Source organism: Cladophialophora yegresii (genome assembly GCF_000585515.1).
Source record: "Cladophialophora yegresii CBS 114405 chromosome Unknown aczIN-supercont1.4, whole genome shotgun sequence".
In the NCBI taxonomy this organism is placed as follows: Eukaryota; Fungi; Ascomycota; class Eurotiomycetes; order Chaetothyriales; family Herpotrichiellaceae; genus Cladophialophora; species Cladophialophora yegresii.
The window spans coordinates 2,318,280-2,337,230 of NW_006913048.1; the positions used below are offsets into that span (position 1 = coordinate 2,318,280).

Consider the following 18,951-nt stretch of genomic DNA (forward strand, 5'->3'; position numbering starts at 1 on the left):
CAATGCCAATGACCTGACTGTATCTTACTCTCCCTTTATAGCCCTCATCGCCCTCTGCATTGCTCTCAGCCGTTCCCGCTCCAGGACGACGGTCTGCCTGACCATCCTCTTGACCTCTTCTCTGCCCCACCCTTCCCTCCAGTCGTTCCAGCCTGCCAACTCCCCCACGACAACCTCGTTGGTATACCTTAGCTCGCGACCTAGGCGTTCTACTTCTAGTTCCCTCTCGACCACCTTGCGCTCCGTATCTTTGAGGGCTTTCATCCGCGATTCCTCCGTGCCGGGAAACGGGAGATTCACGTTCTTCAGAAGCCCCTTGCGTGGCACAGAGTTGTTGGCCAGATTCAACCTGTCCTTTTCGATCTGTTTCTGCGCGGATGTGATCTTATCAATCAGCGCCGAGGGTTTCAGCAGCGCGGACTGCACAGCCATGATCGTAGATTGGAAAGTCTGCAGGGAAGCGATGTAATTCCGCAAGGGCGACGACGCGGGTTCCGTATGCATCAGACTGGCGAGTCGGAGAAAGGTGTGCGCAAGTGGGTCTGATAGAGTTGTTGCAGGCTCGGCGAGAGTGGCAAAGGCCACGGCGCAAAGGGAGTGAGCTTCTGCAAAGTCGGCCTGCGCTTGCACGTAAGCGTAGCCTTTACGGACAACCGAGCGGGTGGCGATGTTGATTTTGCGCACCATGTCGCGGGAGTGAGAGACCAGGCCGTCCACGGCGTTCATGTCCGCTCTCGAGGTCAAAGGGTCGTATTCATCGGTGATCTTCTCCTGCACGAGTTCCGCCTTGAGTCGGGCCCGCTCAGCCATCTGCTCCTGCAACATGTCGGGCACCAGGAAGAATTCCCAGAGCATCTCATGTGTGGAGAATGTAGGGTGTTTCATCAAAATCTTGAGAAACCGGTCGAGGTGGCATTGCGAATCGTACAAAACAGCCCTCGAAGGCCGGGAATGCAGTTGAAACGGGTTGCGGAAGTTCGAGGCCGACATGATAGGCATGTACGAAGCGGGAGAGTCCATCGAGAGCCATTTTGCCAGATTTTCGAAATCGATGAGGGCGCGACGAGAGGTGGTTATGGTGTAAGTCGTGCTAGAAACGGCAGGGTTGGGAGCGCCGGATTTGAGGATGAATCGCGTCGAGCCGTCCTCGACGAAGAAGGAGCGGACGATTGCCGTGATGCGGCCAGCTGCGTCGACTGTATTCGCAGGCGAGAACAACATCAGGTCGTCGATTCGGTTTCGCACTTCGTCATCTTTGGCCAGTTCGACCGCTGTCAAACCGCGAAAGTCTCGCACATGGGTGTCGACTCTGGGATCGCCGAGAAGGATCCTGACCATGTCGACGCGCCCGTACTTGCTTGCCAGCATCAAGGGCGTGAATTTTTTGTCGTTGGTAGCGTTCATATCAACCTCGCAATACTGGAGTATGCGTTGCATGATGACCGAGTCGTTAACAATATGTAGCAAGGAGTTGCCTTTGTTGTCAACATGGTCTTCAATTCGCAAAGGACCGTCATCCTGCTGGGCGTCTCTCGCAGCTATCAGGGCCTCAGAGACCATACTGCTGTACTCGGGATGGTCGTACGTGCGGCAGATCGCAAACAGAGGCGTATGTCCGATTTTGTCCTTTTGCCGCCAAGGCAGGACATTGGCGAGTCTCTTGATCAGTTTCGGCGTGTTGAAAATATAGTGCGCAACGCTTCTGCCTCGAGTGTCCTTGACAGCTAGATACTCTCGGAACTTTGCCTCTTCCGCATTCTGTTCAACGAAGTCGAGTATGATGTCGACTAGCTCCGTCTTGGCGAGCTGGACGGCAGCACTAAGCAATGTCGCTCCTTCTTGGTTCGAATCCGCCATGACTTCCTCCGGCGTGTAATGCTCGGAGAGGCTCAGCAGGTAACGTAAGGATTGCGGTTGCTGGCTCTCAACAGCCATCATGAGGACTGAGTTCCCCACCGCGTCTTGGGTCTGCGCAAGGCTTTGCACAGAGGTGTCACCCTCTATGCCGCTGAGTGTCGTCTCGATGGTCGCTGCTCTAGACAAACCCGAGTGTACAGAAGAAATCGACATGCTTCTAGCGGCCATGTGGACCTTCTTCTTCTGCTTAGGGATCGGATTTTTCTTCTCCGCTGCTTGGAAAGGAAAAACGTGCGAAAGGCCCCCTTCGCTGGATGGATTTCGTGACAGCATGGGTCTAGCACATGCATCAGCTGCCATGTTCAACACGGTGGTCTTTCTTGATAGTGGAATTTCCAAAGGCTCCTCGACCAGGTCGTCGTCCATGATAGCGGACTCTTCAAATATCGATCTGACCTCGTCGACCTTTCCACTTTTGACTGCTTTCCACAGCGACTGGTTCTGCTTGGATGCTTTCCGTAATCCGCCGGCATCTCGTGCCAGATATGTCAGCACTGCCTCCAAAGTACTCAAAGAGTAGCCGATTTCGCCACTTTCGACGTCGTCAATGTAGATAAAGCGCTGCATATACGACAATCGCGCCTGGAGATGTCTTACCGAGGCCCGGATGACGACGAGTAAAAGCATGGATACTAGGACGTCGGCGTTGATGGTCATTGCCGCCACGGCCTTCTTCTCCTCATCCGAGGTTCCCGCCGGCTCTGACACCGCCTTTTGCGTTTCGAGTAATATATCCAGCATTTCTTGTGGACTACCAGCCACGCCCATCTTTCGAAAGACTCCAACTCCGCGATTGATTCTGCTGATGAGATCTCGCTTGCCGTTCCGACCGTCTTCTATAGCGATTCCAACTTGCGAGACGTCCAGACAGTCCATCTGCCGTATTCTGCGGTCAAGTTCGTGGTCCTGTGCTTTGTGAAACGCACATAACCGAGGGAATAGTAGCGAATCGTGTACCGACTCTGCTACATATCGCTCAATCAGCTTCTCTACGTCGGGACCAGTCAGGTCAGTTGTCGCGCCCAGGTTTGACAGTTGCTGCTTGTCGACTCCTTGGAACAAGTCAATGGCTGCAGTGACAGCCGTTTCTAGAGCTCTTCGCATGAGGTCCTCCTCGTCCTCGAAATATGCTGGAGAATTGAACGGCAGTTTTATTGTCCCGTTAGACCTGATGGATCCGTTCTCCGATGCCTGAGTCGTTCCATCCCACTCGCTCGACAGCGGACGGGGTGAAGGCTGCGAAGGTGGTGGTGGCAGGGGTTTTCCCAGTTCCTTGCCAAACTCGTTGAACAACCTCTCCAAGCCCGACTGCATTTGTCGCTGAATCATGGGGAAGTTCTCCAGCAGCTGTCCAAAGCTCTTGATATCTTTCTTCTTAGGCGTCGGAGGTTCGGAAGACGATGAAGAAGCAACTGGCGCGGACGCGGACGCGGTGATTGTCCTGTCTCCGATTATGGCGGGCTTAATGGGCAATGCTTCGAACAGACCCGTCAAGGGCTTGGAGATGTAGTAGACTAGCCATTGTTGCATATCATTCCCCGGCGAATAATACAGCAGATCACTCAACAGGGGCGCCTGATTCAAATGTTTGAAGCCCTTGTTACTATACACGACATTCTCCTTGACGATGACCGTGCGCCCGTTGACGGTGGAGTAGTTTTTCGCCTTGGTACGGTTGTCGCGGACATTTCCCTCCTTCGCGGCCGCGTTGGGGATGATCCGGAGGATGTGGCTTCCAAGGAAGTCTTCATCTTCGACCTGGTCGGCATATCTCCTGTTCGTTTCGCGATCCTGGCCGAACAGGAGGGATTCGGTGGTAGGCACCAGGAGGACATAGTTCTGCGAGGGGAGGGCGTGTCCTAGCACACTACTCTGAAAGAGCGCGCGCAGAAAAGGGTTCAGGACGGGCATCCAGGCACGATGCGCCGAGTTTGAGCAGCAATCCAAATCATCGAGCCGTGGCGCGTGCTCAGTTGGAGCTGAGGTATCCTGGCATGTGGGAGGGTTGGAGTGCGAAAGGATGTTACTTCGTGAGCTATTGGTGTCGAGTCCGCATGTGAGATGTGAGAAAAGAAATATAAGTGCCTACGACGAACACAAATGCCACATGCCCCGATTGTCAACTTAGGCTGCTCCAACTTGCACCTTAGGCTTCCCCGGAAATCGAGAGTCGTCAGCCCACTCACTCCGACTTGGCATTGCATCTCGTGTGGAAACGCTCCACCGGTCACTAGCACGAGGCTGAGGCAGGGACCGACCACAAGGCTGGGGTTGGAGACAGGGACCCCCGCAGCTCTAGCGATTCTAGTCAACCCGAAAAAATATTGTGAGCGATCAAAGATAATCTCGCGCAAGCGGCTACTATGGCTAGAGGATCGCGCCGCCGCCAAACGCTCGGGCAGGGTCTAGACAGAGAGGCAAGCCCTGCTGTCCCGTATTACGCTCGCCCTTTGCTAACAATGGCGTCTCGCAGGTGTACCAAGTTGTCCGCAGAATCATCGATGAGCGTGCACAGTACGAGGACGGCCCGCCCGAACGCCTTACCTTCGCCAGTGTGTACGACGAGATCCGACGCTCCAATTCCAGCCTTAACAGACGACCGAAAAAGTTGCTGGAGGATAGTATTGAGCGTGTGCTTCTGACTCTGCAGCAGGACAGCGAGTCGGACAGCGAGGCGTCCATCGAAGTTGCACCGGAGGAGCGCCAGAAACACAAGCCAGCGTCCAGCAACCTCAATCGAAGCATAGTCAGTGCATGGGCCAATTCAACGGCGCCCTCTGCATTATCGACACCCAAGCCAGAGTTGGTCGCCATGGAGTCACCTGCCAAACCAGCACCCATTGTGAACGGGGAGCCTCCAAGGAAGAAACGCAAGGCCGCACCCGTTATTGACAGGTCACCCCCGACGGGCGTAACATGGGACTCCCTAGGCGGAATCGACCCAGTAATTCAGCAATTTGAGGATTTGGTGGTCATCCCGATGACCAAGCCCGAGATCTACGCAGAGCACAGAGTCCAACCGCCACGGGGCATCCTGATCCACGGCCCTGCAGGCTGTGGCAAGACCATGGTCGCCCACGCACTGGCAGCCGAGCTGGGCGTCAATTTCATCAACATCTCCGCCCCGTCCATCGTGTCAGGCATGTCCGGGGAGAGCGAGAAGGCACTGCGCGAGCATTTCGAGGAAGCGATGCGGTGTGCCCCATGTCTAATCTTCATCGACGAGATCGACGCCATTACGCCAAAGCGCGAATCCGCCCAAAGAGAGATGGAGAAGCGCATTGTTGCGCAGCTCCTGATATGCATGGACGACCTCGCGCTCGAAAAGACGGACGGAAAACCAGTCATCGTGCTCGCCGCCACAAACAGACCCGACAGTCTCGACCCCGCCTTGCGCCGAGGCGGCCGTTTCGACAAAGAAATCAACATGAGCGTGCCCAGCGAGCCTGTCCGAGAAAAGATTCTTCGAGCGCAGACGCGAGGCATGAGACTTGCCGACGACATGGATTTTCCTCTTCTCGCCAGGCATACCCCCGGCTTCGTCGGCGCTGACCTCAACGACCTCGTATCCACAGCCTCCGCCGCGGCAGTAAGGCGGTACCTGAACCAGCTGAAAGCCATTTCAGAGGTATACACTACCGACGTCGACATGGATGCAAATGCCAACGCAAACGCAAATGGTACCGACACCCTCCCTGACCTCGTCGCCCGCAGTTCCTCCGAGACCATCAGATCCTTCCGCCGCCTCGTCAAGTACGCCAAGGCCGCACCCCCAGAAGACGAAGACACCAAGCATGCCGTCCTACTAATCACATTCGCCGACTTCCTCACCGCCCTCCCAAAGATCCAACCGTCCTCCCTGCGCGAAGGCTTCGCCACCATCCCCAGCACGAGCTTCTCGGCGATTGGCTCTCTGAAGTCCCATATCACCGAATTACAAGAGACAGTGATCCAGCCCATCCTGAATCCGGCCCTGTATACAAGCCTCGGGATAACTCCCTCGAGCGGCACCCTCCTCTGGGGACCCCCAGGCTGTGGCAAGACTCTCCTGGCCAAAGCCTGCGCGAACGCCAGCCACGCGAACTTCATCAGCGTCAAGGGACCCGAACTGTTGAATAAATACGTCGGTGAAAGCGAGCGCGCCGTGAGGCAAGTCTTCACGCGCGCGCGCAGCTCCGTGCCCGTGATCATTTTCTTCGACGAGTTGGATGCCCTTGTGCCCACCAGGGAGGGAGGCTCAGGGGGTGGATCCGAGGCCAGCGCCCGGGTCGTCAATACGTTGCTGACGGAACTTGATGGCGTCGGGCATAGTAGGGAGGGGATCTACGTCATTGCGGCGACGAATCGGCCTGATATTATTGACCCTGCTATGCTGAGGCCTGGGCGGCTGGATACCCTGTTGTACGTCGGATTACCGGACGCGGAAGGCAGGGTGGATATCCTGAGGACGCTGTGTAGAAAGGTCGCAGGCATGGTGTTTGACGATTCGGTCGCCGCCATCGCCGAGGCATGTGATGGGTTCAGTGGTGCCGACCTCGAGTCCCTCGTCCGCAGAGCCGGTTACAACGCGATACGCCGCGGTGTGGCTTCAGGCCAGGCAGTGGCGATAACACCGGCGGACTTCGAGCATGCAAGAAACGAAGTCAGGCGGAGTGTCGGGGTAGATGACATAAAGAAGTACGCAGCGCTCCAGAAACACTGGGGCAGATGATATCGTGTCCGGGGCACAGAAACAACAGACCGCGGTATCAAGCCCACTATCAAGGACCATCTGAGAGCCATTATCATTATCATCAGTGCAGTCTTGGTAATACTGCTATTATCTTCTTGCCCACTCTTTTTTGGCCATATCAGGTAAGCACGGCAGTTACTTCCCAAGACACTATGGTTATACCAACAGACGCCCAGGTTGGCTCGGGCACCTCTCAAAAGGGAACGGAAGGCTTTGCGGACCTTTGCACATCCAAAGCCACAAAATTCATATACCAACAACACGTCCCACGCACTCAGAAGATGGGTGGGCGAAAGCTGTCGCTGCTGCGCCGGTGACTCCCGGTAGAACTCAGACTAGCAGAATCTGACCTCGCCCGTTTCTGCAGCTTCTTAGGCTTCTTCTGTGACCCAGAACTCTTATGCCAAGTTCCAAATTCTTTGATCTTGGGTGTCCTCTCTAGTGTGCCGACTGGCAGAAGTTCAAATCCGTCGTTGACCTTTCGTGACCGAGTATTGGCGATTGACAACAAGTCTGAAGGGGATGGTGTGGGAGCCGTTGCCGATGTGGTGGAACTTGTGGAAGACTTTGGTGTATGTCTAGATGTCTTGGAGGTGGAGTCACTTGCCTTAGAACAAGGCACCTTGGCCTCTATTCTAGCTTGAGTCCTGTCCGTCCAAGCCGAAGGTGGTAGTTTGGTAGTGGGTAAGGATTCGACGAAAGCGCGGAATGGAACCGGAGAGGGGCCTTCCATCCTTTGGACTCTGCGAGAGAGCTGCTTGCCCAGATTCATTGTGCCGTCACGCGTAGGCCAAGATAGAGCACGAGACATGGAGTCGTCGCTGTCTTCGCTGTATTCTGTAGATGAGGAAAGAGGCATTGTCTCAGCGACCTCGGAGTGTCGACGGTCTCGCGGGTGCAATTGACCACTTTCTGCGGAATGCAACCGTCGATGAGCTTCCATGCGTTGAAGTGGGTTAGTCTCAGACTGCACCTCCACCCTTTGGTGCCGGGGTGAGTTCCGTGGTCGATTCCCTATCACAAATTTGCGTGAGCCAGAGGATGACAGGTTCGAGGTTGGACGGAGCTGCATTTTCGAAGGCGAAGGAGTCGACCTCACTACTGGTGTGAGTGGGCCGACGTCTGTGTAACAAAGTCAGGTCAGGTCCGCATGGAACACGGCGACAGAGAATCCAGACCTGATACAGTTTGGGCAGCTTCCGATCTTGAATATGGACCATTGTAGCTTATAACTAGTGTCTTCCCTTTTTTCGGAGTTGACGGTCCACCCAGCTCATCCACGACCGCAGTAGACCCGATGAACGGAGTGAGAACTACACCGAGTTAGCAAGTTGACGCATGAGTTCCAGCCGGGCAATACCTGTCGGAGAGGCCAAACCAATGTCTGCAGTGTCATATATCGTGGTGGAGGAATTCGAAGAGTGTTTCGGGGCTTTCGTTGTCGATTGCGAGGCAGGAGGAGTACAGACACCGCCATCGAGATGCATTGGAGTGGCTTCGCGAGAATTCCACACGCCCTCGACTTCTGGGTCTTCCAGAAGTGCGCGCATGCCAAAGAGTGCATCATCCTCCAAGGCAGCGACCATTGTCATTTCGCCCCGTTCGGCTTGTTCTGCGGCTGCTCTTTTCGCTCTTCTTTTGTCCCGGACGTAATGCCTCAATCTCACAAGAAAAGCCAGGATGAGAACGATGGCCTAGCTAGATTATCAGGTGGATGACTAAGGTCTGGCAGAGATGAGACGGACAAACGTGCCACCCAAAACCTGCGGATCGAGTCAGTAAAGCCAATCTTCCTCTTGGATGGCTCAACTCACAAGCGCCAAACGGGCCCATGTCGGCCACTCCAAAAAGAACACAGCCCCGTCAGGGAAAGGATCTTGCATATTGCCGGAGGCCGGGATCGTAGCAATGCTAGAGGCGAGGAAGGATGAAGAGGTAGAACCCCATTTCTGAAGAGCAAGGGGAACAAGCACCAAAGAACCGATAGCGCAGCTTGGGATGTGATCGACTGGACTGCTAAAGATGGACTGGAGGAAGACCGGAGGAGGAGGGCGGACTAGTAGTAGAGTGCTGCCGGCCGCTGTCGAAGTGGCGGTAGTGATGCTGGACGACGGCAGCACCTGCTTCAGTCGTGAGCAGAATCGAGCAGTTACTGTCTGGCCCATGGTGGCTTCCAGTTCTGATGTAAAAGTGAAGCTTTACCAGGAGGCAAGAATGATAGTGAAGTGACCCGCAACGATGGATATTTGGCCAACGCGTACCTCATGAGGATGAGCGTATCTTGATACACCACAACTCACTGTTGAGAGATGAAAACATGTCCTACCAGTGATGAGGCTGCAATCTCCCGTCCATCGTACAGCAATCCGCGATGGCATGGCTGCTACCCGGGCGGCTACTTCGACTGACAAGTCCTACCATGATGTTGTCAGAATCCTCGTGCGAGGACGACCGCGCCATTAGCGACATTTGTATGGTCCCGTTAACAATACCATTGCAGTCGGTACAGCTGCATAATGGCAGCTAGCTGCTGTGTTACCGTATTTGACCTGGAGACAACAGGCAAGAGAGTTGAGTTTTAAAATAAACCATGGATTGAGGCTGAGAGACTGGTGCCGTCGATCTCATCCACTGTCTACTCCGTACTGTATACGAGTACGAGTTACGAGTAGCTCGTCACTCTCGTACACGGACCCGAAACTTCGGTGGGGTGAAAGTTTCACGGCTCAAATGGTCGACGACGTCATGAAGCAGGAATAGCCAAGTGTGGAGGAAGCTCTCTGTCACCCACGCGAATGAGCACGATCATAACGGTGCATGGAGTACTCGAAGGAGATCTACATACTGGTTAAAACCGGTGAAATTGGCATGTCGTAGTCGCATTCGACGGATGAATCATCAGCCTACTGTTGAGTACTTGGTGACCGGGCAAGATGTGAAGAATTTATGTACACAGTAATCCCTATGCTCGCTCATGTACCTGCATGCGAAGCGTAAGACCTAGTTCCCTTTAAGGAGCGGTTCTAGTGTCCCTGTAAGGCCGTACGACAGCTCTGTCATTGTCTCCAAGGTGGATGACTGGAGTTGACAAAGCCAGAGGGGCATCGCCTATTGGGTTTGCTTGTCACGATGGAAAAGGGAGCCGCGCTACGGTTAATGATCGGCGCTAACTGATGCCCAATCGCTCAGTGGAGCTTGCTTCCGGGAGCCCTTACAGAGAAGAATTCCGGCTTCCCGAACACCTGGGCGGTGGTACGCCGTGGCGTTGCTGCCCGGGGCGACCTGGGCGTACGGAGTAGGGGGGACGAGGACCTGATCTTGTTCGGCTTCTGGATCTCTTCAACACAGCCCACTTCTCCCGGCGCAACTTGCATTTCGTACTCATGACATACCTCTTTCACAGCACTCACATTCGTCTCACAATATTTTCTTTGTGAGACATAGTCGTTGCAGAGATTCTCTTGTATTCCCATTCTCCGTCGTCTCAAACCAGTGCGGTAAACAACCTAGCACTTCACATCAGTCGCTGCCATGCCACCCTTCCGTATGCCCTTTACCTCAAGGCGTCCTGCACCAAATGCGCCCACTGAGACGACAGATGAGAATGCGCGTCCCGACTCCTTTGATGGAAATGTCAAGAGTCCTTACGGCAAAGGCAAGCCTTCACTAGCACTCGGCATCAAGGAGAAGAAGATAGAGCCCAATGAATTCAAGCTGAGTTGTATGCGATATCAAGCCAACCCAGGCCAAACATGAACCCGAGGTTAACACCGATCAGCCGTGAATGACAGCGGTGAATATCTTCCTGTATGCAATGGCAGTCCTTCACGATAATGCAGCGGTTGACAGTGCAATAGCCGTCGCCCACAGAGAGACCTTCGTTCTGGTCGACCAAGTCACCTTCCTCCACCAGCAACAGCCATCGACTCGGCTTCAACGACAACGAAGCATTCACGATATCACGCGAGTCCTTTGATTCATACAGAAGATCATTCGTGAGTATCTCTCCTCCATAGCAACGCCCCAGCGGCCTGACCTCCTTCGCAGGACATTTCCGGCCGCTCCCCAATTCTCCAGTCCGACAGTTTCAACTCGCGCTCATCTCTCGACTCACGGCCGTCAAGCCGCTTTCCTACTCGCTCAACGTTCAACAGCAACACATTTGAGAGGCCTCCAGCTGAAGAGGGTCCGGCATTCGAGGAAGTGAAGCTGAATGACGAGGCGAACAAGACCCAAGAGCCAAAGAAGAAGAGTTTCCTTTCTCGGTTCAGTGACTCCGCGGGCGAGCCGGTTGCACCGGCTGCAGGCAAAGAAGAGGGCAAACACCACTTCCACTTTCTTCCTGGCCGAAGACGAGGTCAAAGTGGTACAGGTAACGAGCTTGGAGATATCCCACGACCACAAAGTCGAGGCCATGCAGAGGTGACAGTGAGATAGTCCCTGGTGTACAACAGGTCTGAGGATGGAACGGCAGTTATCGTTCGATGGCATGCATTATGAAGATTTGGATTTTATGAAGCGGTAACCGGGCAGCTGGAGTCTATCGGCAGCGTCCGGTGTACGCTACGGTAATTACGATGCGCATTTTCAGGACAAAACGACGCACAAAAAGACATGAAGCCGGGATCTAGGCAGATGACCCGATCGTGCAGTGATCCGGGACCATTGTGCCTCCTCCAAGAAGCAGCACGTAGCCGTTAATGGAGCCCCAGGATACATACTCCGTACTCTAATGATAATTCTCAAGAACTCATCACACTGAGTGCCTGTCACTGTTTCTCCGTCTCACCTACCGGGTATGCTGCCTTGCACTTCTGTCGGTTGGAAAGGGTTGTCAAGGCCTCCCTTTTCGACATAGCCTCGCGAACTCACTCCACCTCCATCTCAATACGCCCTCGTTAAGCCGTTGACATCCTCGCGCCCAGCCAGTTCCCGATCAACCTCTTCCTCCATCCTATCGTACGCCTTCTTCATGACTTCCACGATCCTCCTCAACTCGACCTCCGACACATTATACGGCGGACTCAAAATCGCATGGTCACCTTTCTTACCGTCTACTGTGCCTGAGCCCGGATACACGGCCACGCCCAACTCAAAACAAGTCGCCTGGTAGCGGACGCCAAATCCGACCGCCGGCGGGAATGGTGCTCGCGTCACTTTGTCGCCGACGAATTCAATGCCCCAAAAGAGCCCCCGTCCGCGAATGTCGCCGACATACTTGGCCGAGCCGAACGTTTCCAGGAGAAAGGGATACAACCACCTGCCCAACCTCGCCACATTCTCCACCAGGCCCTCGCGCCTCAGGATACGCTGCACGGCCAGCGTCGCGGCACAGCCCACAGGATGGGCCTGGTAAGTATGCCCATGGTTGAAGCTACTCGTGCCCTTCCTCAAGACGTCGACAATCTTCTTATGCACCAACACTCCTGCAACGGGCGAGTATCCGCCCCCGAGCCCCTTGCCCATGGTCATGATGTCCGGCACGATATCTTCCTGTTCAAAAGCAAAGAGCGTCCCCGTCCGACCCATCCCGCACATGACCTCGTCCAGGATGAGCAGGACGCCGTGTTTGTCGCACACGTCCCTCACACCACGAAAATACCCCTTCGGGGCAGGCGTGCACCCGCTCGTCGCGCCAACAAGCGGCTCCGCGATAAAGGCAATGACACTCCCAGGCCCCAAGGTCCGGATATGCAGGTCCAGTTCCTCGACGAGCCTCTCGGCGAATTCTGCTTCCGTCTCCCCTGCCTCCCAATTCGAATACTGATACGCATAAGCGGGGGTGACCCAGCTGAAGTTCTCGGACTGGAAATTCGCGTAGGGCACTTTTCTGGGTAAGTTGCTGCTCACGTTCATGGCCCCCACGGTCGTGCCGTGGTAGCTCTGCTTCCTGCTCACGAAGCGGGTGCGTCGGGGCTCGCCCTTTTCGAAAAAATACTGGCGCGCCAGTTTGAGCGCTGCGTCCATGGCTTCGCTGCCGCTGTTCACGAAATAGGCCCGTTCAAGACCATACCTGCCAGCGCCATGGGGGCCGTCGATGATGTGGTGTGCCAGGTCCTCTGCCACGTCGGTGGTGTAAGTTAGGGAGTGGAGATAACTGACGCCCGTGCTCATCTGGGCCGTCACGGCGGCGAGGACTTCCTCGTTGCCGTGGCCCAGGCAGGCTACCGCCGCGCCGCCGCACGCGTCCATGACCACCCGACCATCCGAGAGGGTTAGGTACAGACCCTTGGCGGACGTGACTTTGTAGGGTTGTTGGTGGAGGGAGCGGTGGAGGAGAGCTGGGGATATCTGGGCAGGCTCAGGCACTGCGTCCGGCGCCGAGGCCACGAGTTTGGATTGTGTGCCATTGGTGGGTTGCGTGTTGTGACTGTCTGTGATGGCCATTCTTGCTCGTATCAGAATGCTACAGAAGGACGGACAGTAAGTAGACCAAGGTGCTGTAAATTGTAATGTACCCTTAGGATCGGACTCGTTGGCGGCTTGGGACTTGTGTTCGCTTCTGATGCCAACAACGCGCTGGTGCCAAGTGCTGTAAGACACCCCTGGCAGCCTTGAAGTTGGAAGTTGTATCCTTTTCACAAGGTCCGTCGACTCGTACAAGCTGACGTTCTTCTATCGGCGGCGCAGCCCTATGACAGGGCACATAGAGTTTAGTATGTAGGTAGCGGGTACATAATGGAAACAGGCGGGCTGTTCACACGACAAGGCCGATATGCGGCCGTATATTCCGCTGATACATTAATTACGCTGAAGTCCGCTAGGTACGCGCCACCGAAGGTAACCGGCCTGGGCTTACTTATCCTGCGTATTGTAGATATTCTGGAACAGCACTTTTCGGCGGGATACACGTACGGGGACAATCGGTCGGAAAAAGCACCCTAGTGGTGCGCGGCACTCATACGTGGTGTACCTTATGGGTAAGTAGATAGACACGGTATTCTCCAGTGAGCACTCGCCAATCGCAGTGAAACAATATATTACGCTCCACAATCAATCTGAACAAGGCCACCCAGGAGCTCCATGGGCTTGCAATTCCTTATCCGTCCATTCCCACAACCTCCTCGCCAACTCGTCGTCACGACTCAGTGGGCCGTCCTTTCCAGCCTTGCCAACCGGCTCATAATACCTCCCACTCTCGAGTTGCTTGCTGAAACTGCACCACAGCTGGGTCTTGGCACCTTCTTCATTAGACACCCCCGTCAAGGCCACCAGCGGCTTCACAACAAGATAGTTTACCAGCACGTTAACCCCCTTCTCCCCGCCCCAGACATTCGACTTGACCGTGCCGGGGTGTAGGGAGCATGCCGTGATCCGCGGATACCGCTTCGCCAACTCGTACGCGAACAGGGTCTTCGCGAGATTGGCGGACCCGTAGAGTTCGGCACCAGAGTGTGTTCTCATCTCAGTCTTGAGCTCGTCGAAGAAGATCCCAGGTTTGGGGGCAAAATATTTATGTCCGACCGAGGACATGGACACGATCCGTACGTCCGCGCCTGGGATGCGTGTCGTGGCGACAAGCAGGGACATTAGTAGTTGTGTGAGCAGCGCGTGGCCCAGGTAGTTGGTGCCGAACTGCACCTCGTAGCCTTCCCTTGTTGTGGTATGCGGGATCATGGCCACGCCGGCGTTCAGGTGCAGAACGTCCAGGCGAGGGACTTCGCTTTGGACCCGCGCCGCGGCGGCCTTGATCGAATGAAACGACGCGAGGTCCAGATCTAGAATCTGGATGTTTGCCGATGCGGCCGCTGCGGAGGTTGCTCGTATGCGGGACAGCGCGGCTTCGGCTTTCGAGTGAGATCGTGCGGCCAGGTAGAGTGTCGCGGGTCCGTGCTGGGCCAGGGCTGCGACAGTTGCTTCACCGAGCCCGCTGTTGGCACCGGTCACTAGGCATACCTTTCCTTGGAGGTTCGGGATGTCTTTTGCGGGGTCGAACTTTGGCATTATGATACTGTCATGATAAGTTTTGCTGCTCCAGGCCGGGAGTGCCGGTCAGGGTTCACCTCATGTGAAAGGGCACTGTAGGGAGACGTTTGTAGAAGTTGCGGTCTGCTTCACTTTTGATACTTATGTTGGGTTGCATTGAGTCTGAGCCGAGAAGGCATCGCCTATAACTCTTCGACTTTTGTCTGCTCATGGGCTTCAAGTTGTCCCATGCCGACTCTGAACGGAGCCAAGGCTCCGACTGTTGGTTCTTTTGGGAATAGTCGGCGTTGTTGGGGAGCCTAGTCCACCGTGTACTGTAGGATGCCACCCTCCCTTCGTCCCTGACCTCCATTCGTCGTCGGGTGTCGGCGTAATTCTGCACCCCAGGACTGAGCGATATTTGCTTGCGGTCTTCGACGTCCTGTTTCGTCAATGGCGGGCAATTGACCCTTCATTCAGCAGGGGATATGCCTTTCATTTCAGGGCCAAGGTGTGATTGCCCATGGTTTGTGCTTTTTCCTTTATGCTGTGAGAAGTGCGACACGGCATCGTAAAGCAGACTTGATTCTATGAGTCTCGAAGTCACAGACTCATTTACTTGTCGTGCGCATGTTCCTCATATCCCGACACATTTTTCAGCGTGGCGGCTATGTTCGATATATGCCATATCCTCCCCATACTCCAGATCGCGATATAACCGGCATTTGACCCTTCCCGTGGGATGATCCGCTCCATGATGGACAAGGCTAGAAGATCCACAACGACGCAGCCCGGTGGGGAGAGCTCTAGAGGATTGACGCAATGGTAATCGTGCCGCATCCATCCTCTGAACTACGAGCGTCTTGGGTGGAAAGACACACAACCAAGGCCTCTGCGTCCTGTTTCGGAATTATTTCTCTGTCATGCTATGTATCTGGTATCTGCTCTTGAGTCAGTTCGACACGATAAGTCGGCAATGGCGGCCCCGATACGAGCTTGATAACTACATGCATCTCGGACGAAGCAGTCAACGCGTAAGAGACTCGATCCCGGAAATATGGCCAGGCTGGCTCAGCCTTGAATCCACCGTCACCCTCTGAAAACATTTGTTGCACGGCGGCGGGAGCCCCCATGTGCTCCAACTGCAACAATTGAAGGCCCACGATCCCATGGCACCAGAGTCGGCCGTCCTTGGGTCCGAAGACCAGACTGAAAGCGTCACCATGGACGGCCGTGAATGATATGCCTAGCCATTCTCCTTCTGTCACGGGAGTGAAGTCAGTGACGGACAGTGTGTGTAATTCCAAGGACGGCTCCCCCCGCGGCGGGTTTGACGCCCACAGTCTGCGATGGTAGTGTGTTTTCAACGCAGCTCCGGAGTATGGCCGCCGCCATGTGCAGGAGTATATCATGTCCCAGCCATGTCGCTTGCAATTGATGTTAGCGGTCAGAAGTACCTGCATGTGGCCGGGAGTGGGAGCCGCGTCTTGCATGTCGGTAGACATGTAAACACTTTGAGGTCGGACATTCTGGAGCTTGTCGCTGAGCAGATAAAAGAGACGATGCGGGCGCATCCTGGAGCGTCGTGGCGTGGTTGGATCTCCTGTCACGTAGATCCCGATACTGTCGGCCTTGCACAGGCATTCCAGCACAGCAACCCAACACCCATCAAAGAAAATAATAGGCAGTACCATGGACAGGCCAACATTGGTTATCGTGATTGGGTGTATAGAAGACATGGGGAGGGAACTAAGGGGTTTTTGGGTGACAGGTCCCGTGCGTTCGCGACTGAACATGGCAGGACTCTCCGCGAGGACGCTGATACCATGCGACTCGGTCGAGTTTTTCGGTGGGTCTGGCGCTGTCCATGCGAAGATGGAATGGTCATTGGACTCGGCGAGAATTTGTCGTTGCAGGCGATGGAAGGCTTTTGTCCCTTCTCCATACAAGAGCGGCATGTTGACCCCGAATATGCCCAGGAGGGAATATGCCATGTCTTCGACTCTGGTCGTCTGCCTCTTCGATGCCCACGACATCCGCTCTGCAATGCAATTACGCCGGATGGACAGCGGATCCATCAACGCTTCGGACGGAATGCCTGTGATTTCCACCAGATCCTCTAGCAGGCTCGCCTTGGTTCCTATCTCTACCCAGTCACAGTCGTAGAACACGACGTGCATAGGCGCAATAAGCTCCTGTAATGTCCAGCCACGCTCAAACCATCTGCTCGACGGAAAACCCCAGACTGGTCGCGGATAGGAAGTGAGGTGCTTGCTGGAGAGCTTCTCTCTATCACCAGCAGGCAGCAACGATACATCTGCAAGGTATGCGTAACAGACCTGGGCCTGGGAGTACCATCGAAACATGGAATTAATTGCTTCAGAGAGCTCGGCGCTGCTGCGCTTGTCGATGCTGCAAGTATCCACCCAGGCATAATCAAATCCATCTGATTTGGCCTGCTCACAGCATCGTTCGATCTTCCAGTATCCGGCTTTCTCCTTTGCTTCTAAGGTCCCAAGCTCTTGGAAGGAGACCTCACCTTCACCCCATGTGTGTGACAAGATTGCGTAGGGCGGCGGCGTAGACTGAAACTCACGTAGGACAAGGGTCGTCGTGTCAAGGAGCCACATTGGGAGCTGTCAATTAGCTGTGTAGAGCAGGAGGTACGAGGAAATGCATGCGATAAAGGTCAATTGAAAGAAACAGCTGAGGCGCAGCACCGAGTCGGTCTGGTTCGCGGAGGCTAGGCTGGACTCAAGTCCAGATGGCGTGCAAGCAGGGGCCTCGCCCGTGTGCTGCAACAGCCACGCCCCCTATGATTGCCTACCTAGATGAACATCCATGTGGCAGTGGCAGACTGGCAGAGAGCATGATCGTGGGTGTCTCATACGATTGAAGAAACTGAAGTATGAGAGACCGTCGCGCGCGTCTACGCCAGTGATACTATGCTTTACCGTATCAGACGGTGGAGTCTCAGAACATCGAGGCGCAGCGGCGTCCACTCGAAATGCGTTGATTACATAATTACGCTCTCCTGCCGCTAAACTTCGTCCTTGATCGCAAATTGCACGACTTTCTTTTCATCAACGAAAGTCGAGCTGTCCGTGGTCCCACCTCAACATGCTGACTCCGACTTGTCGCCCTGTTACTCGTCTTCGCTTTCTCCTCTACGGCGATCACACCACGTAGTCGATCAGGATGCCACCGACGCGTCATCGCCAGCCGAGTCCGTCAATCTTGTTCCATACGTGGCAGGAGACATTCTTCGTCGTTGCGATGCTTGACCGGGAGCTTGACGAAATGCTTGTTTGTAAGGTGCCCAACGGTATATGATCCGACCAATGCACCATTTCCTCCCATCGCTTCCCCTCCAGCAAGACGCATGGATGCGCATCAACCAGAGTAGCAAGCGTCTCAATGGTGGGCGCTTGATCGCAGCAACCACTTCAGTATATCTCCAGAGTTTGTCCTCTTCGGTGGCGACCAAGGAGTCGTGTCTGGCGTGGTGATATTCAAGTATTGACTGGCTCAGATGGATCATCCCAGCTCACTTATGGTCCGGACGATGACTGACTGCTTCATACGACGTTAGGGCGTAGGTCAACACTCCGTTGTTGGTATCGTGCTGCCGACAACCACTCGAGCTGGTCGAAATACGCAAAGTCTTAGCGCCCATTGGCGCCGCTCTGACCAGGCACAGCTGGGCCGGAAAAGAACGGTGCTATTGGGAACCACGATACTGGCCATCGGCACCATCCTCGTGGCGAGCAGTCACGAGCGGGTCCAATTCATGGTATCTCGAGTATGCACTGGCATGCGACTAGGGTTAATCACTCCGTTACACCAGTCCCGTCCCATCATCTGAGACCGCACAGTACCATGCACGCTATGACGACTCACGACTACGAGCATTGATCGACACACACCGTGCTGTGACCTCTCCTGCGGGATAGACACAAATGGGGTTTGCATGGTAAGACAGTACAAGGGATGGAGTCCTACTGGTACACGGACCGTAATCTGTCGAAACGGCAACATGGAGAGAGCTCACAAAGATCATAGCGTTAAGCCGAACTACACGAGGAGATTGTCGACCTTTCCGCAGACGCACTGGACTCGGTCGCTCTTCCCGATTTAGGGGAGGTGCATGATGAAAGTCTGAAAGATGCGTAGACACGCTCCCTCCTCCTCGCCCATTACCCATTGCTGCCGCTGTGGATACACCGGGACAATATCTTGTGCCACTCATATTGTCCCCTGGTGTGTGTAATATCTGCGTAGTACTACGGCTACTGTACTGTGTAACTACTGTTTTGCGGCGGATGTCAAGCGACACGCCTCCCCTTCCTTAGGCAAAGGAGCAAATCGGCGCGGCACACTCCGCTTCAACAGCCAGC

At 54.9% G+C, this 18,951-nt stretch overlaps 7 protein-coding genes across 7 annotated transcripts; 2 read left to right on the forward strand and 5 right to left on the reverse strand.

Annotated features, from left to right (window-relative positions):
* Positions 1 to 24: 24 nt before the first annotated feature.
* Positions 25 to 3,828, reverse strand: A1O7_06176 (uncharacterized protein; the record flags this gene model as incomplete). Its single annotated transcript, XM_007760179.1, has 1 exon — positions 25 to 3,828. One exon carries the CDS (start codon positions 3,826 to 3,828, stop codon positions 25 to 27), a length of 3,804 nt encoding a protein of 1,267 aa, XP_007758369.1.
* A 452-nt stretch (positions 3,829 to 4,280) lies between these two features.
* On the forward strand, positions 4,281 to 6,628 carry A1O7_06177 (uncharacterized protein; the record flags this gene model as incomplete). Its single annotated transcript, XM_007760180.1, has 2 exons — positions 4,281 to 4,346; positions 4,391 to 6,628. 2 exons carry the CDS (start codon positions 4,281 to 4,283, stop codon positions 6,626 to 6,628), a joined length of 2,304 nt encoding a protein of 767 aa, XP_007758370.1.
* A 1,334-nt stretch (positions 6,629 to 7,962) lies between these two features.
* Positions 7,963 to 8,814, reverse strand: A1O7_06178 (uncharacterized protein; the record flags this gene model as incomplete). Its single annotated transcript, XM_007760181.1, has 3 exons — positions 7,963 to 8,343; positions 8,395 to 8,412; positions 8,464 to 8,814. 3 exons carry the CDS (start codon positions 8,812 to 8,814, stop codon positions 7,963 to 7,965), a joined length of 750 nt encoding a protein of 249 aa, XP_007758371.1.
* Positions 8,815 to 10,180: 1,366 nt separating this feature from the next.
* On the forward strand, positions 10,181 to 11,086 carry A1O7_06179 (uncharacterized protein; the record flags this gene model as incomplete). Its single annotated transcript, XM_007760182.1, has 4 exons — positions 10,181 to 10,370; positions 10,428 to 10,456; positions 10,507 to 10,644; positions 10,697 to 11,086. The coding sequence occupies 4 exons, from the start codon at positions 10,181 to 10,183 to the stop codon at positions 11,084 to 11,086; spliced, it is 747 nt and encodes a 248-aa protein (XP_007758372.1).
* Positions 11,087 to 11,533: 447 nt separating this feature from the next.
* Positions 11,534 to 13,036, reverse strand: A1O7_06180 (uncharacterized protein; the record flags this gene model as incomplete). The annotated part of the gene is made up of 1 exon (XM_007760183.1): positions 11,534 to 13,036. One exon carries the CDS (start codon positions 13,034 to 13,036, stop codon positions 11,534 to 11,536), a length of 1,503 nt encoding a protein of 500 aa, XP_007758373.1.
* A 606-nt stretch (positions 13,037 to 13,642) lies between these two features.
* A1O7_06181 (uncharacterized protein) lies at positions 13,643 to 14,593 on the reverse strand (the record flags this gene model as incomplete). Its single annotated transcript, XM_007760184.1, has 1 exon — positions 13,643 to 14,593. One exon carries the CDS (start codon positions 14,591 to 14,593, stop codon positions 13,643 to 13,645), a length of 951 nt encoding a protein of 316 aa, XP_007758374.1.
* An 887-nt stretch (positions 14,594 to 15,480) lies between these two features.
* A1O7_06182 (uncharacterized protein) lies at positions 15,481 to 17,184 on the reverse strand (the record flags this gene model as incomplete). The annotated part of the gene is made up of 1 exon (XM_007760185.1): positions 15,481 to 17,184. One exon carries the CDS (start codon positions 17,182 to 17,184, stop codon positions 15,481 to 15,483), a length of 1,704 nt encoding a protein of 567 aa, XP_007758375.1.
* Between the last annotated feature and the right edge of the window lie 1,767 nt (positions 17,185 to 18,951).